Genomic DNA, 17,813 nt, shown 5'->3' on the forward strand with positions numbered 1-17,813 from the left:
ATAAATCTTTTTACATTTTGTTCCTGTCTACGGCATTGGTGGACACTGGACAGGAATTTTCAGATCATACCACAGATTTTCAGTAGTATTTCATTTTGGGCTGTGGATGGGTAATTTCACAATACTAACTTTTTTAATCTATTTCTTAGTGGTTTTTGCTGTGTGCTCTGGGTTGTCCTGTTGGAATATGAATATCCACCCTAAATGCCGAGCTCTTGCTGAGTGAAACGAGTACTCCTCAAGGATTTGCATCTATTGGCTTCCATCCATCCTACCCTTGACGAAAATAAGTTTTTCAATCTCCCCTGTTGAAAAGCAACCCAATGGCATTATGCTGCTACCGCCATGCTTAATGGTAGGAATGGTGGTACCTGGGTGTTGGGCTCTGATTGGTTTGTACCAAGCTTAGTGCTTTGCTTTCAGGCCAAAGAGCTCAACTTTGGTCTTGTCACATGCCTTATAGAAAAGTCCATGCTTGACATAATGTTGTTAATATAGGAGTAGAGTTTCTCCAAATAATGAGACAGACATTATCAGTTGTCTAGCTTTCAGTTTTTTGTTCAAAACCATCAGAAGGAAACCCCCCCCCCCCCCCAGCTAACTCAAAAGTTGATGCCATCTGCGTTCTTTCCTGGTTTGTTCAAATGGAAACGCTCACTCAGCCATTGGCAAAAAGCAGTGACGTGGGTTAGCGCTGATGCCCTCCCCTCCCCTCCCTCAAATACCCCCCCCACACACACACACACAGTTCGCTGACAGCATGGAAAGGAACGAAAGTGTTAAGAGAGTGCAGAAACCTACGTCAACCTACGTTGCTGAATAGTATTTTGATGCTAAAACATACGTATTTAAACCAAAATTTGAATTTTCAGATTTGAATACATAGGGAACACTACTGGGAAGCCACAGAATTATGTAAAAACCAATGATCAAAAACACAAAAAGATCAGAGTTGGAGCCGATCCGATCCAATATTGGTATCTGGTGCTGATACTGATGTAATTCACTCATCAAATATCGGCCTGACATTACTGATCCACGACCGATCCAGATTCCATAGTCTTGTGTTTTTATGAATTATAAATATGTAGTGATGCAATTTTAAGCCCATAGCCAAAATGGCATACATAAGTTCAGATAGTATGAAGTGATTTGAGTGTGCAGGGACATGGGACACGAGCGCTTCACTTGCCCACATAAAGGGTAGGAAATGGAGGATGCCGAAGCCGCCAAAGTGTGTGTGTGTGTGGGGGGGGATAGCAAGGAGGCGAGAGGGAATAACAAGGCCGATGGCTGCGGGGAAACATGTGAAACCCCACAAAATGTAAATCTGGAGTCTCCTAAACTCCATAGTAACTCAGAGAAAGATAAAATGGCTGTAGATGATGTTGCAACTGTATTAGAGGGACCCAGTGGGTGTAGAGTTAGTGGTGCTGCTGTGTGCGCAACCTCCTCGGCAGCTGCTGCAGCCAAGGCTTGGCAGGCGGCCCAGAGTAATGGGGAGGAGGCCCAGAGTGACGGGGAGAAGGTGGCAGCAGACCCACCTGTCACCCGAGATGCCAGGAGAAGGAGGATGACGATGAAATGGAGTACAGTTCTGTCTCAGCCAGCACAGTTACGATTCCCAGTGACCAACCAGTGAACTGTACACTTCAGGCGATCAGTGTTTTTTCAGATGAAAGTTTTGGCAAGTCAGTCAAAATGGATTATTTTCCGGAAACAACTAAATTTCTCAAAACTGTCACAGCATTGCAAAAACTTGTAGGATTCGATTTATTAAATGAATAAAAGCTTTATTGTTTAAGAAAGCGCAGCACCACCTTATTAAAAAAGTGCCTCTTCACAAGAAAGGGAAGGCCACTAAAAGACAAAAAAAAAACTAACAAATAATTGTAATGAATCACAGTTTTGTTGTCTTTCTATCTGTCCCATTGTTTGTTTTTCTAATTTTCATCTTTCTTTTCCCCATGCAGACTTTAGGTTTTGGGTCTTTAAATAATGGAGGGAGTGATAGGCAGATGAGAGTAGGAGTTTTTGATTTTTGAACTCAAAAACATTTAGATATATCCAAAGGAGTTGAATCAAGTGCAACTGGACTTGGTATATATCCGTGAAGACATTTTGCCTCACATCCAAGAGGCTTCCTCAGTTTGTGCCTTTCTGACTAGACGAAGCTAGTCTGACTGGCTGGTGATGAGACTCAGAATTTATCCTCTTGGAGTCGTTGTCAGAGCTATAGATGTCCATGGCTTTTTGTGTCCCGATGTTAATCAACGCACGTCGCTAACAGAGCCATAGATATGAGTGGCTTTTTTGTGTACCGATGTTATGGCCGCACCCGTCGTTATCGGAGCTATTGATATGCGTGGCTCGCCTGTGCTCTGATGTCCAGCCGTGCCCGTCGCCATCGGAGCTATTGATTTGCATTTGTTTAGCAGCGACGGTCGGTGGGGGTGTTAGTTTCGACTTCATTATTCAGTGGTCATGAGAGTCGTTGGAGCCGTTAGTGATCGACTGTTGTTCTTGGAGGCTAGGCTTCTTGAGTCTCCTGGGTAGAGATGAAAGGACGGCATTGTAAGTGGGAGATAGGTGGTGTCGCAGACCTCCTCCTCTGTTGAGGGATGGTTTTTCCAGTTTCGCATAGATGGCTTCCTTCACCCCTCTTTCAAACCATCTATCTTCTCTGTCCAAAATGTGTACGCTGCTGTCCTCGAAGGAGTGTGTCTTCTCCTTTAGGTGTAGATAGACTGCTGAGTCTTGTCCTGAGGAGTTTGGCCTTCTGTGTTGGGCCATCCGTTTGTGTAGTGGTTGTTCGGTTTCTCCTATGTATAGGTCAGTGCAATCCTCATTACATTGTACAGCATACACCAGATTGCTTTTTTGGGTGTGTGGTACATGGTCTTTGGGATGAACCAGTCTTTGTGTTGCTGGGTTTGAAGTATACCGGGATGCGGTGTTTGCTGAAAATTCTCCTGAGTTTTTCGGAGACCCCAGAAACATATGGGATGACTGTGCTATTCCTTCTGTTCCTTTTCTCCTCATCGCTCACCTGGTTGGTCTTTTTGGAACATGTTGTAGTTTTCACAAAGGTCCAACTGGGGTAGCCGCAGGTTTTTAAAGCTCCCCTCAGGTGTTTGTGTTCTTCTCGTTGGGCCTGAGTGCTGCTGGGCACATTGTCAGCTCTGTGTTGCAAAGTTCTGATGATGCTCAGTTTGTGTTCCAGAGGGTGGTGTGAGTCAAAAAGTAGTTATTGGTCTGTGTGTGTAGGTTTCCTGTAAACCCCAATGTGGAGGCTCCTGTCTTCCCCAATATGGACATCACAGTCCAAGAAGGGCAAACTGTTGTTCTTTATGTCTTCCCTTGTGAACTTAATGTTCTTGTCCACTGAGTTGATGGGTTTGGTAAACGCTTGCAACTCTTGTGTTTGGATTTTGACCCATGTGTTGTCCACATATCTGAACCAGTGGCTCGGAGGTGTTCCTCTGAAGGAGTTCAGGGCCCTGTGTTCTACCTCTTCCATATATAAGTTGGCCACAATGGGCGATACTGGTGAGCCCATTGCACAGCCGTGTTTCTGTCTGTAAAACTGGCCCCTAAATTGGAAATATGTAGTCAACAGCTTTGGACAACCACGACCTGGATGAATGAGAACATTCACAGACATTTAGATATAATTTTTCTTCCGAAAGCACACACAGACATGGGTGGGGATTGTAACTGCACTACGGATTTCACTCTGGACAGAACAAGTGAAGAACCACATTACAATCTTCCATCACTTTATCCAGGTTATTGTCACAGTTTGACATCTTCACACCAGGTCAGTCACGAGCAACATATTTCCAGTTGGTTTTACAGATCACCACTTAGTCAGTGTTGTTTTATATCTTTTACCAACCAAAAAATATAAATCTTTCTGGCATTTTAACATGAAATTACTACAGGATAGGTCTTTTTGTTTAAAAAAAAGAAATTAAAAAATTGAATTATTTTGGGCATTTGGAGAGGAAAGAAAGCACAGTTTGACTCTAAGTCAAGACGATGGCGGCACACACAGACACACGCACAGACGCAGCGGCTCGGTGCTCTCAGTGAAACAGTATTTTTGTGCTTTTGTGTGTGTTGTGATTGCTTGTTTGAGCGCTTGAGGCTTGTATACAGTATGAATGAGCCTAACTCCTGAACATCGGAGGATGGCATCAGGTTCACACACCTGAAAGCCTGGACTCTATTCCACCAAGATCCTGCATCCAGGAGAGCCCAGAGGAGGAGTTATGGTCATCCCACCAAAGAGGCATCGGAGACAGCACAGGGAAAGGAAGCAGAAGCAGGATAAGAGGAGCGGCCTACATGCAAGGCTAAGACCTAACCTGCACAGACCAGTCCTACCGACTCTCTTTCTTGCCAACTCCCGCTCACTCGTCAATAAGATGGACGAAATAAGACTGAGGATTACGTTACATAACATGGACAGCTGTGTGATGATCATCACAGAGACCTGGCTGGACAGCACTGTTCCCGATGCGGCTATTGAACCAGCGAGGGCACTTTGTTTACCGAGCAGACAGGACAGCAGCCTCCGGTAAAAGCAAAGGTGGAGGAGTTTGTATTTTTCAATAATGACTGGTGTAAAGCTACGAACATTACTGGGACACACTACTCCCTGGAGTTAAAATACCTGGCTGTGAAATGCAGGCCATTTTATATGCCGAGGGAGATTTCTGTCATCTTAATCACAGCTGTTTACATACCACCACATGCTAACGCTAAGATAGCACTGGAGGAACTGCACAGCACTTTCAACAACCAGCTGAATGCACATCCAGAGGGAACCGTGATTGTGCCAGGACACTTTAACCCCTCAGAATTAAAGACAGCCCTGCCCAAACTCCACAAGAATATCAACTTCCCAACCAGAGACAAAAATATTCTGGACCAAGTTTACACCAACATCCCAGGAGCATACAAAGCCACACCATCGTCACACCTCAGCTTATCAGACCACATCTCGCTGGTAATGACTCCATCTTATAAACCTCTAATCTGCAGAGCAAGACCAGCTGTTAAAACTGTCCAAGTTTGGAGTGAGGAAGCCACCTCACTACTGCAGGACTGCTTTGGAAGCACACACTGGGAAGTGTTTGCACAGGGAGCAGACTTAGAGGAATAACTTCAGCAGTCCTGGCCTACGTTTACTTCTGTACTGAGACAGGACTAACCACCAAAACCATCAAGGTATTTCCAAACCAGACACCATGGCAGGACAGGAATGTGCGGTCTCTGCTCAGGGCTCGAGATGCTGCCTTCAGGACAGGTGAGGTGCTGGCCTACAAAAATGCCCAGAGGAACTTGAAGAAGGGCATTAGAGAGGCTAAATGCAGGTACAAGCAGTACATTGAGGGGCACTTCACACACAACAACAACCCCCAGAGCATGTGGAGAGCTATTAAAAACATCACAGATTACAAGTGCAGCACCCCACACATCAGCCATGACAGCGCACTCCCCGACACGCTTAACCAGTTCTTTGCACGCTTTGAAACGCAGAACAGCGGAGTGAGGGCTCAAATTACCTTGCCCAAGGAAGAGCATGCACTTGTCCTACAGCACCATCTGGTGAAATCCACTCTGAGGAGAATCAATATCTCCAAAGTGGCAGGACCAGACAGGGTGTCGGGCCGCACACTGAAGACATGCGCTGACCAACTAACAGGAGTGTTCACCAACATCTTCAACCTGTCTTTACAACAGGCTGTAGTCCCCACCTGCCTTAAATCTACCACCATTGTACCTGTACCCAAGAAGACAGCAGTCAACTGCCTCAATGACTATCGCCCAGTTGCCCTGACCCCAGTTATTATGAAGTGCTTTGAGAGGATTATACGCTCTCACATCAAGGACATCATCCCCACAGATCTGGGCAGCCACCAATTTGCCTATCGGGGAAACAGATTTACAGAGGACACAGTCTCAATTACACTTCATACAGCCCTGTCCCGCCTGCAGCATCCAAACACATATGTCAGGATGCTTTTTATTGGCTTCAGTTCTGCTTTCAATACGATAATCCCCCATAGACTGTTACACAAACTCAGCAACCTAGGATTAACCCCCTCACTCTGTTCATGGATTATGGACTTTCTCACTCACAGACCACAAATGTCAGGATGGGTAAACATACATCGTCAACCCTCATCCACACAGGTGTGCCGCAGGGCTGTGTGCCGAGTCTTGCCCTCTTCACCCTTTTCACCCACGATTGTACCCCCATTCACTCCTCCAACACTAGTGAAGTTTGCTGATGACACCACTATAGTGGGACTCATAACCAACAACGAGGAGGCACACTACAGAGAGGAGGTCCATCATCTGGCTGGGTGGTGTTCAGACAATAACCTAGTCCTGAACACCAATAAAACAAAGGCGATCATTGTGGACTTTAGGAGAACCAGGAAGTCCAGGAAGACCCCCCCCCACCGCACATAAACGGTGAAGAGGTGTATATTGTGGATAACATCAAATTCCTGGGAATCCACATAACCAAAGAACTCACATGGTCACTCAACACCTCCTACCTGGTGGAAAAAAGAACAACAGAGGCTTTTCTTCCTCAGGAAACTTAAAACAAGCTGGTCTCCCCTCTCAGCTGCTGGTCAACTTTTACAGAGGTACAATAGAAAGCATCCTCTGTCAATGTGTCACAGTGTGGTATGCCAGCTGCACAGCAGAGAATAGGAAGGACTTGGCCTGGGTGGTAAAGACAGCAAGGAGGATTGTGGGAGCTGTGCTCCCGGACCTGGATGCTGTATATGCTGACTGCCTACAGAGGAAAGCCAGCAACATCATCAAAGACACAACACACCCAGGTCACTGTCTGTTTGTTCCCTTGCCATCGGGGAAAAGATACTGCACCATCAAAACCCGGAATAACAGGCTGAGGAACAGCTTCTTCCCCAGAGCTGTAGCCCCCCCCCCCCCCACACACACACACGCACGCACACCTGCCTATAGCTGCTGAGGACTAACTGGTACTAAAGTCACTGCAATATGTACAACTATGTGCAATAATCCCATGCACTATTTTGAACTTTAAAAGCCGCTGCTTTAAAAGCCTGACATTTCTTCTGCTGACACAGGTGAGGCACATTTGCTTTCAGGGACAGGGCAGTGGACACCCTGAGGACAGCCTGGAGATGTTCATTGGTCAGTCTGGACCTATGCTTTGATTTATTCAAGTTCATAGTTGAGAACAGTTTATGACACAAATAAGTGCTGCTGAAAAGACATGACCTGCCTGAACAGTTTGGACAACTGTGGGAATATTTTTGGAAGCTCTCTAAGAAACTGTCCAAGCATCTCCTGCTTTCCTTGTGCTTCTCTGAACTTTGTCTTGAGCTCAGTGTTGCACTGCAAGTCTGTGAGCTCCATTTGAAATGTGCTTGGAGCACTGTCCACGTCAAAGGAGAAGGGGTCTGAAAGTGGTGCTGTGAGTCTGAAAATCAGAAAAATTATGCCCAAACTCCTGCTGGAGATTGTCAGTGGCAGTCACATACTCCTCAGCATTGACTCTGAAACCATCATCAGTAATTAGCTGGGATGTTGGGAAGTGAACAAATCTTTCCTCTGTGAGCTGTGTTTTCCATAATCTTGAGTTTCACAGAGAAGGCTTTCATACTCAAATGCTACAGTGACAAGTTGGTCTGGCCCCTGCAGTTTTAAATTAAGAGTGTTAAGTGTCTGTGTGATATCAACTAAGAAAGCTAAATCCATGAGCCATTTGGGATCATCAAGCTCAGGAGCATGTAGCCTTCCTTCTTTTGTGAATTCTCTGATCGCCTCCCTCAATTCAAAAAAACCTTTTCAGAGCACTGCCTGTGCTCAACCAGCACACTTTTGTGAAGTACAACACATCTCCATATGTTGCATTTATTTCCTCCAGAAACACACAGAACTGATGGTGTCGTAAACCTCTTGAGCTGATATAATTAATGCATTTCACCACAACAACCATAACACTGTCAAATTTCAAGCAGGAGCTAGATTCTCTTCCTCCAACTTTCTTTGAATCAGTGCTACAAGCCCATTTTTTCTTCCCGTCATTGACAGGGCACCATCAGTAGTGATTCCAACCAATTTATTCCAGGGTAGATGAGCACCCTCAATCGCATTGCACAGCACCAGAAATTTATATTTGGCTGTAGTCTTTCCTGCATTGGATATAAAGTTAGCAGTTCTTCTGTTAACTCAAAACGGTCATTGATACCCCTTACAAACATAGCGAGCTGAGCATTGTCATTTACATCTGTGCTGTGACTAAGTGCCAAAGAATAGTGCATGAAATTGTTTGCTTTAGTTCATAACCATCTGTAAATGTCGCCTGACAACTCACTGATCCGTTCTGCCATTGTATTTGGGTTGAGACTGATGTTTCCAAATAAAGATGCCTTCTCCGGGCAAACAGTATTCGCTACCTGCAGCATGCAGTCTCTCAGAAACTGTCCCTCTGTAAATGGCTTGCCAGCCTTCACTATTGTCTCGCTTACCACATAGATAGCTGATGTAGCAAAAACATTTCCAAACCCCTCTTGGCACCTCCAAAGAATTTCCACTTATTGGCCCACTGCTCCTATACAATAGGATGGGTTAAGTGCAGAGAACAAATTTCGTTGTAACCTGTACAATGACAAAAATAAAGTGGCTTTCTAATTAACAAGATTATTCACAACTGAATCAGTTTATAGAATTGACATTTTTATAGGATGAGCACATGTTTCATTTGAATATATTGAGCCATAAACATGAGGAAGGCCTATAGCTCTCATCTCATCTTCAGTCGCTTTTCCGGGGTCGAGTCACGGTGGCAGCAAGCTAAGTAGGGCACTCCAGACGTCCCTCTCCCCAGCAACACCCTCCAGCTCCTCCTGGGGGATCCCAAGGCGTTCCCAGGCCAGATTGGACATGTAGTCCCTCCAGCGCGTTCTGGGTCTACCCCAGGGTCTCCTCCCAGTTGGTCATGCCCGGTAAACCTCCAAAGGAAGGCGCCCAGGAGGCATCCTAATCAGATGCCCAAACCACCTCAACTGGCTCCTTTCGATGCGAAGGAGCAGCGGCTCTACTCCAAGCTCCCTCTGGATGTCCGAGCTCCTCACCCTATCGCTAAGGCTGAGCCCAGACAGGGTGTCTGGGTGTCCACCCTACGGAGGGAGGCCTATATAATGAATGAAAAGTTTTAAGCCTTATGTACATATTTTTTTTTATTTAAGTATGACTATAAAACTTCAGTCTTCTCTCTCACTCTTTCTCTCGCTGTATTATGCAATCATGCAATTCAGCACAGGCGGATTTGAAATCAGCATATATGGACCTTATTAATATTTATTGCAAAGAAAAAAAATGAACAAAGAAAACCGAGTACGCTCAATTTAAGTTGTTAAAGACCCTGGCCAGTGAAAATCGCACTAAGGCAATGTTGCTATGACTGCTGGGATAGGCTCCAGCATCCCCGCGACCCCGAGAGCAGGATAAGCGGTTTGGATAATGGATGGATGGATAAAATACAGATATACATTCACTACACATTTTGTACAAATTGTGTTGTTTTGGTAGAAAATGTCAATTTTCTTGATTTCGATTGAAATTTTAAGTGATGTATCTCCGCCACCACCAGATACTTGAGGCGTGAATGTTCTTAATTGTTTTGACACCAAGGACGAAGCTAAACAAACTGTTTTATGACAGCTTCACTCAACATTTTTAAGTCACATTATTTGTACGCCACTCACTGACATTGTGAATTTAATCTAATTCTCCCCCCACTTTCTTAGCTATGGGACCTGACAGCAGGGAAGATGATCACAGAATTCACCGCTCACACTGCAGCAGTCAACATTGTCCAGTTCCACCCCAATGAGTATTTGCTGGCCTCTGGCAGCTCAGATAGGTACAACAATGCCTTACCTGTGTGTGTGTGTGTGTGTGTGTGTGTGTGTGTGTGTGTGTGTGTGTGTGTGTGTGTGTGTGTGTGTGTGTGTGTGTGTGTGTGTGTGTGTGTGTGCCGTATAGAATGGTGTCTCCTAACTCTGTTGAACATGTTACAGGACAATCAAGCTGTGGGATCTGGAGAGGTTCAAGATGATTGGCTCAGAGGGAGAGGCTGGGCCAGTCAGGTACATGCCACAGTACCTTCCTATTTATCTGTTCTACTGGTATATGGTTAAATTCAAAGGCAAGGAACAAACTCTCTCTCATCTCCCTTCCTGCCTCCTTCCTTTTGTAGATGCATCTTCTTCAGCCCAGATGGCTGCTGTTTGTACAGCGGGGCTGTGGACTGCCTGCGTGTGTACGGCTGGGAGCCAGACCGCTGCTTTGACGTGGTGCCAGTGGGTTGGGGGAAGGTGGCAGACATAGCTGTCTGCAAACAGCAGCTGGTGTGTGGCATCATCCATGCTTTTAAAAGCATCATGTTTCCAGTTATTAAGACTTATAGGTTTAGTTTGACTTTGTTTAAAACCTGGTCTGCGTGCTTTTCTTGCTCCCTTTCTGCCTGCTCTCCACAAGATCTTTTTTGGTATCACCCTCTCACCCTTTCTTTCTCTCAACCTTTCCCCAATGTTCATGTCGTCTCCCCATTTCTCCCCTCCTACCCAGATTGGTGTGTCACACAATCTGAACAACGTGTCTTCATATGTGGTGGATCTGACAAGGGTGAAGAAGGCTGGCAGCTCTGTGATTCAAGGGGTTATCCAGGATGACCAGCCACTCACAGAGCCCTCTCCAAAGCAGTCCACTCTGCGACGGAACTACGAGCGACCCATGACCACCTGTAGCACTCAGAGGTACTACAACCCAGCAAGAGGCAGTCCCTCCTAGTCCTTTACCCTGGAGCCTGCAGCCACTTGTTATGAATATATTGGTTAAGCTAGATAGCACTTGCTAAATTGTTGCCAGATGTTTACAAGTGTTTACTTTGTGGTTTTAAGTTCAGGAAATAGCCCATAGAAACCTGTTGACAGTTTATCATAAGCAGTGGTTGATGGAACAATCCCCTTACAAGACTTAATATTCTGCCAAATGTTAAGTCATATTTTCCCAAAATATACAGAACATCAAAAAGTTGAATATTTCTGCACATTAAAGTAGTTTAAAGTTTGAACAGAGTTGCTTCATTTAAGTATTAGCACTAGTTGGTTGGATGGCATCACTGAAAAGTCAGCGAGGGTTGTTGCTTGCCTCACTGACAAATCTACATGGATGAGGGAACGACATCCCCAGGTCAGTTTGTCCAAAACAGAGCTACTGGTCATCCTTCCATCACCAGGCACATGGCAATCAGTCTCGTTACATTAACAATAAAATGATTTGGTTCTGCAAAGAACCTCAGTGTGACAATTAATAACAAACCATCATTCTCTGAGTGCATTATGGCTGTCTCCCATTCCTGCCGCTTTGCTTTATGTAACATCAAGACAGTCAGATCATAGCTATGAGAACAGGCTACCCAGTTCCTGGTGCAGACTTTAGTTCTCTCTGTTGGACTACTGCAATGAACTTAGCTCTGGTTCCAAAACCATATTAATGTACCCTCCTGCTCGCCTCTTCATTTTGCCTCTGGTTGGCTACCACCTGTGTCCTCTACAAAAGCGACAAGCTCTAGATCCAGAATTTTCTCTTACTACGCCCCAAAATGGAACAATCTCCCAGCCTATATTAGTTCTACTGACTTGCTTATTTCCTTCAAGAAAGGCCTTAAAACTTTATTTTTCCAGGCCTACCTTAATCCTTAATTGCAAGACTAATAAATTGACTAGTGGCACCTTCCAGTTTATGAATCATCCAATACTGTTATTGGTGTTAGCTATTGTGTCCTTACCAAGTTAGGTGCCATTATTATTAAATGTATGATTATTATTACTGTTGTCTACTCTCATGCCCTTCTTCTATTCTGCACTTGATATCATATGCACTTGTGATAATGATATGTTTGTAATACTGAATGTGGAAATGTAAATCTACTTTGTGTTGTGATTCTCCTATTCACTGCCTGTTGATGACCTAATGCACATTTACACCAATGCAATTGACATGACATGCACACTTGGCTATATGATTACTATTTGGCGCTCTATGATGCCAGTTGATAATGCTCAAATTTATTTTTTGTTGACATTTTCATCATTTGAAAATGACTGCCAAATGAATAAATGTCGTGTCTGGTGATTTAGGAGAAAATAATATAGAGGAAAATGACAAAATGAGTGCTAGCTTTCAGATAACCCACTAATAATTACATAGCAACTCTGGCTAAGGAATCTAGTGTTTAGGCATCTGAATGTTGGTGTAATTTGTGCAGCAATGTGTCCTCTACACTGTTTCCAAAGGGTAAAAAAGAGTTTGGAGGGTGACAGGCGTAGCCCTGAGGGTGAGAGACGGAGCCCCAGCAGTGAGGACGAGAAGGAGTCAAGCGCGGAGATCCGCAATGCCGAGGACTACAAAGAGATCTTTCAGCCAAAGAACGCTATCTGTAGGGCTACTTTCAATGTGGTGCTGTTAAGATCCAAATTTTTGGTTAACTTTAACCTTTATGGACTTGTATTTGTATTTGTTTCTTTTTCTGTCAGCACGTACCCCTCCCAAGATGAGTGAGCCCTTCCCTGCACCCCTGGAGGATGGTGAGTGGAGTTACAGCCCTGTATCCCTGCCCCCAGATTTGAAAACATGTCATCACTTAAATCAGTGATTTAAGAGAAGCCAATGACTTTTACTTGGTCTGCTATGAAACAAAGATTTTTTATTTATTTTTTTATTTTAAATTTCTGTTTTTATTTGTCTCTCAGAGAGCTTTGTGGTGAAAGCCTGTCAAGTTAGGGATTTTGAGACACCTGTACCTGACAAGCAAATGGTAAGCATACTTTCTCTTTGGATTTAGTTTTGTATTTATTTGTTGTTGTGGTTTAAAAATATATCTTTAATTTTTCATAGTGCACAAAGTTTTGATGGTGTGTGTCTGTCTGTTCTCTCTCCACAGCCCGGCCAGTTGAAGAACCCCCCGATAGCCTCATCAACCCCTGTCCAGAGGGTGGAGCCCACTTTTGTTTCTTCTGGGCCTCTCCCCATCCCCACAGCAGCCACCCCAGCTGTCCGACCTTCCATCTCAAATGCCCTTCCCCCCCGCCCATCAGCTCAAGCTGCTGCCGCTGCACCAAAGACCAAATCACACCCAAACATCATCCTGTCCACCAGGAATGAGCCAATAGGACTCAACGTGGCAGATTTCCTACCAGTAAGGATAAACACAGGCACCAAACACACACACATTAACCTCCATGTGCCTACGCACAAGATAAACCTCCCCTTTTCCTGACTCCTTCTGCAGGCTTCAACCAACAACCGTCCAAGTGTTTTGGGTGATGAGGAGGCTCTGTCCCAAATCAAGAAGGGACACGACACCATGTGTGTGATGCTAACGAGCAGACACAAAAACCTGGAGACTGTACGAGCTGTGTGGGGCAGCGGAGACGTCAAGGCAACTACTAATACCTTGAAGTCAAATGATTATGTATTGATAGAATCTTTAAACATGCTGTATGCGGTTTCAGGATTCCGTTGTGACATTTTGCTTCTTCTTTCTCAGACCTCCCTGGACACCGCTGTTTCCATGAATGACCTGTCCATTGTCGTAGACATTCTCAACATTGTCAACCTTAAACCGTGAGTGGCCCTCGTGCACAAGCACAGATGCCTCATATTGAGCAACAAAAGTGTTTTCAGTTCACTGCATGGTGTTTTAACCTTGCAGTTGTCTCTTGTCTCAGGTCACTATGGAAACTAGACTTGTGCACATCCATCCTTTCTCAGATAGAGGAGTTACTGCAGAGCAAATATGAGAGGTGGGTTAATTTGGAAGTGCAGCTGACAAAATCTGTTATGCAGTTTTGACCGAAATTGCTGAGGTTCCTAAATGTTTTTACCTTGGAGAGATAGTGGTTTTTACCATGTTTAGAGTCAAGAGCCAAGCTCATTAAATTGTCTTTTCAGAATCAGAGAATTCCTTAATTGCAAGGACACATAATGGCTTTTGCAAAACAGCTATGGGTCGTATCAGACACCCTGTAATGTAAAGGACATGTTTTTTGTTATCAGTTATGTGCAGACGGGCTGCATGTCATTGAGGCTGATCCTGAAACGCTTCTGGCCCCTCATCTCAGACACACTCAAAGCACCACCATCTGTTGGTGTGGATATCACACGAGAAGAGCGGTTAGTCTCTGCACCTGATACTTTGGTTCCCTAAAAATGCGCCCCCCCCCCCAAGTTAAATGCTATATGTAATACAAATTTAAGTTTTCATTTTAAGTGGATTGAAGAATTTCACAGATGATTCTTCAGATGATGAGTTATGTTTGTGTTTGTTCCCAGACATCAGAAGTGCAAGGCTTGTTATAAACAGCTGAAAAACCTGAGCAACGTGGTCAAAAACAAGGCAGATCAGGTGGGCCGCCACGGCAGTGCCTTCAAAGAACTGCAGCTGCTCATGGCTCCACTGGACTTCTAATACCAGCTGGATAAGTGCTGTGTTGACCCAAGATGTTACTCTTAGTGAGTGACCTGGACCTAGACACATGTGCTGTTGTGATTGCCTCCCCTCACTTCCTGAATGATCAAGTCACTTAAAAAGCATCAGGATGAACTGGTGGAACGAACTCACGGGTTTTGCTGGATTTGAGAACAATCCACTCAGATGCAGCTGAAGAATCCCACGTCTGGAGAAGCTGCCTACTGAAACAACTCCTTTTGTATTGAAGCTCTGAGCACTAACCCTACACTGGGTTGTCAATGAGACACTTTGATCCAAGGCAATGTCCAACCATGTGCCATCAAGCCAGCCATGTATATAACAGAATTAATACTAATAACTGAAATCAGTCGGTGTATTCTTTGATTAGAATAATTCCTGCATACATGAACCTCAAAAGGTACATGGTTGGACATCGCTGATCCAAGGCCTTACACAGAATGGGTTTGTGAGATGGACTTCATGTATGAATATTTTTAATGTACGAAAATGTTTTACATGCAAGTCATCGAACAGGTTTGTTTTACCTTGAACAAGGACAGTCAAGTGGCCTAACAAGTCAACTATTATGTTAACTTTGACTAAAACCCTAGTATGTGCAAGGTATAGAACACTTTTCTGTCAAAACACTTGTTCACATTCTGATTGCACAAAAGCCCTAAGAGGATGGCGATATGGTGTGGCATGGGCTAGATGACACTGTATTTTGTTTAAATGTTTTCAGTCATTTTCTACCATCGCTACTTGACAGACTTAGGTGCACGCTTTTAAATGTACTAGGTGCACTCTTAAATGTACTGATAACATGTCAGACCAATGTTTTTTTTTTTTTTTAAATAAAGTAGCAAAACAAACTTTTGCCATTGAGATTCCTTTTCCCCCAGCAGGGCAAGTTAGCCAGAGTGTGATTGGCTCTCACAGTATGACGAAATGGATATTTTAAAGAGGAAAGAAACAAGGATTATGGAGAGAGTTGTGTTGGATGCTAAAGCTATGCACTGACTGCATCTCAGGGTGGTGATTAATACTGTTGTCGCATAGCACTTGGGCCCTTGGTTTTTATGTCTTTCCTCTAGCAGTCCGAAGATATGCATGGCATATAAATTGCCCATAGGTACGCTTGACCTTGATCTAGATAATGAAAAAATGTAATTTATAACTACGAATGCAAATTTACTAATTTAATGCTCTGATCCTGAATTTCTGTATCAATTGTTAATACATCTGTTTAAATTCTTAGAAGGTAGGATTTTACTTTTAGATGAAAAAGTTGTTACATTACATAAGGTGAATCTTATTCGAGGCTTGACTGGAATAGTGTCATCTTAATACATTTATCATGTTCAGAGGCTGCACTCATTCAATAATCTACCCAGTGTCTTCCAGGGGGACAGGTGACTCCACCTTAAATGTTAATGTCCACATGTAGGGCTACAAATTTAAATATCCCTTAATCAGGGCCAAGTATTAAAACGATTAAACCTGGTCCCTTTTACTGGATTTTAAAAAGGGATTTTTCTTTGTTCTGCATAGTCAACATGGAAAAACTAGTATTCATTAGGTTTGGAGTGTTTATTAAAAAGGGTTTACAAAAACATGACTAAGAAATCTACAACAAACTACAAGCAAGCAATGATCAGCTACCAATGTGTTAACGTTCCTCTCTCTGATCCTACTGGATCTGGAGTGAACTCCAGGTTAGTAACACTGGAGACACAAGTTCGGTTGTTGATCGGATTCCTATTTGACATTGGTGCATTACAAGACGGTTTGTCACGCCTCTCGTTTCACAGCTCAGCACTAGGTTAATGGCTACATGTGTTTTCTGCATGAGGACTGGTGTCACTTGCTAGCTAAGTTAGCTCGCTGCCGTATTGTGAAAATGCTTCTCGACACAGATTCAGCGATGGTTCTGTGAATGCCGAGACCAGGTTAAATGCAACTTTTGAGGGTTTGAGATCTCCTTGTTCTGATGCTGGAGGTGACTTCTTTCACAAGGTGCCGTTTTCCACAACAAGAATGGCATTTCCTGTCTGGCAGAGAGGTTGTGTGTACATGTCTAGCTTCATGTCCACTGTATAAAAAAAAAAGTTTCCATGCAGTGTTGAGGCAGATATTGTGTATTGCCTTTGAGAATTTCTACTCTAAGAAAAAAAAAATACACATTGGAATATTTGCTCATATTGCTCTTGTCCTATTGCACAGAATACGCCCAGCATGGTATCAGTGGAGTACCCTGATTGAATAAGGAGGACTGTAAGGAAACCAGGAGAGCCTTCGGATTAAAGCATGTCCAACATTTAAATACATACCATGTTATGCATAATTAACCATAACTTGAATTGTAGGTTAGAAAACAACCTGAAAGTTTAAAGTGCAACTTAAATGAGAAATACTGTGATTGGAAAGAATATGTTGTTTTGGGAGCATCAAAAAAGAAAGAATAGCACTTCACTAACGGTGTTCTGTCACTTTAGGGTTGGAGACAGCTTATCCAACAGTCATTGGGGCTGTAGCCCACACAGGGAGAGGATGCTTGGGTCTTTTCGGGCAGTGCTGCAATTGAGGAGTCCTTAAATGGCCATTGACAAAAGTCATTGTCCTTTTAACTTTTCCTTTTGCTGCAGGTGGCCTCTCAAGTTAATTACAAAGAGAAATATGGAAAGTTCAGCCACTTATCCTCCAGTCTCAGCTGTCCATCAGATAGACAGCAAGGAGATGAGGCAAATGATTAGTTTGGCCTGTACATAAAGTTCTGATCAGTCCGTTCTCCATCAAACACAAGTCAACCTATGATTCTCCAAGTCGTTGTCAGCAACTGAGCCGGCGAGTGAGATGGGTAGCGAAAGGCAGGTAAGCTGGCAGATTTCCCCAGAAACAAAATCTTGGCTGGTCAGTCAGGGTGCTGATTAAAAGCCCACTTTCAGATGATCCAGCAACCGACAGCTGCAGCTTCATTGTCTGTACCTAATCCAGATGTTTCCATCAGGGCTCCCTCAGGCTGTGAGTTTCAGTCGTCCTGCAGAAAGGGGAAATCAGACTTTGAGAGCCCATTCAACAAAGCAATGATAAGGTTTATTAGTGATTACTCTCCAAAGGCCCCAAGTCATCACCACAATCCCTAACCCAGCTATGGAGCACCAGAAATGAGCACAAAGATCGAGGTGGCACATTCAGATTCAGCCATACACTCATACTTAAAAAAAAACAAAAACCTCCCACTTACAACATTTGTTTAAGC

At 43.9% G+C, this 17,813-nt stretch overlaps 2 protein-coding genes across 4 annotated transcripts in view; one reads left to right on the forward strand and one right to left on the reverse strand.

The window, feature by feature from the left end:
* The window catches only part of katnb1 (katanin p80 (WD repeat containing) subunit B 1), a 37,249-nt gene extending 22,095 nt beyond the window's left edge, over positions 1–15,154 (forward strand). For both annotated transcript variants that reach the window (XM_056278181.1, XM_056278180.1), the window contains exons 8-20: positions 9,825–9,940; positions 10,098–10,166; positions 10,277–10,427; positions 10,648–10,835; positions 12,378–12,520; positions 12,618–12,668; positions 12,834–12,898; positions 13,025–13,279; positions 13,373–13,522; positions 13,631–13,707; positions 13,812–13,886; positions 14,140–14,256; positions 14,416–15,154. In XM_056278181.1, the coding sequence (XP_056134156.1) occupies positions 9,825–9,940; positions 10,098–10,166; positions 10,277–10,427; positions 10,648–10,835; positions 12,378–12,520; positions 12,618–12,668; positions 12,834–12,898; positions 13,025–13,279; positions 13,373–13,522; positions 13,631–13,707; positions 13,812–13,886; positions 14,140–14,256; positions 14,416–14,551 (1,593 nt within the window). In that variant the 3' untranslated portion in view covers positions 14,552–15,154. The remainder of the gene's footprint in view (positions 1–9,824; positions 9,941–10,097; positions 10,167–10,276; positions 10,428–10,647; positions 10,836–12,377; positions 12,521–12,617; positions 12,669–12,833; positions 12,899–13,024; positions 13,280–13,372; positions 13,523–13,630; positions 13,708–13,811; positions 13,887–14,139; positions 14,257–14,415) is intronic.
* Positions 15,155–15,906: 752 nt separating this feature from the next.
* Positions 15,907–17,813, reverse strand: part of kifc3 (kinesin family member C3) — a 53,613-nt gene continuing 51,706 nt past the window's right edge. The window contains exon 22 of one of the 2 annotated variants that reach the window (XM_056278178.1): positions 15,907–17,591. In XM_056278178.1, coding sequence (XP_056134153.1) covers positions 17,583–17,591 — 9 coding nt within the window. In that variant the 3' untranslated portion in view covers positions 15,907–17,582. The remainder of the gene's footprint in view (positions 17,592–17,813) is intronic. The other variant, XM_056278179.1, reaches the window with a different exon arrangement.

Source organism: Lampris incognitus, chromosome 4 (genome assembly GCF_029633865.1).
Source record: "Lampris incognitus isolate fLamInc1 chromosome 4, fLamInc1.hap2, whole genome shotgun sequence".
In the NCBI taxonomy this organism is placed as follows: domain Eukaryota; kingdom Metazoa; phylum Chordata; class Actinopteri; order Lampriformes; family Lampridae; genus Lampris; species Lampris incognitus.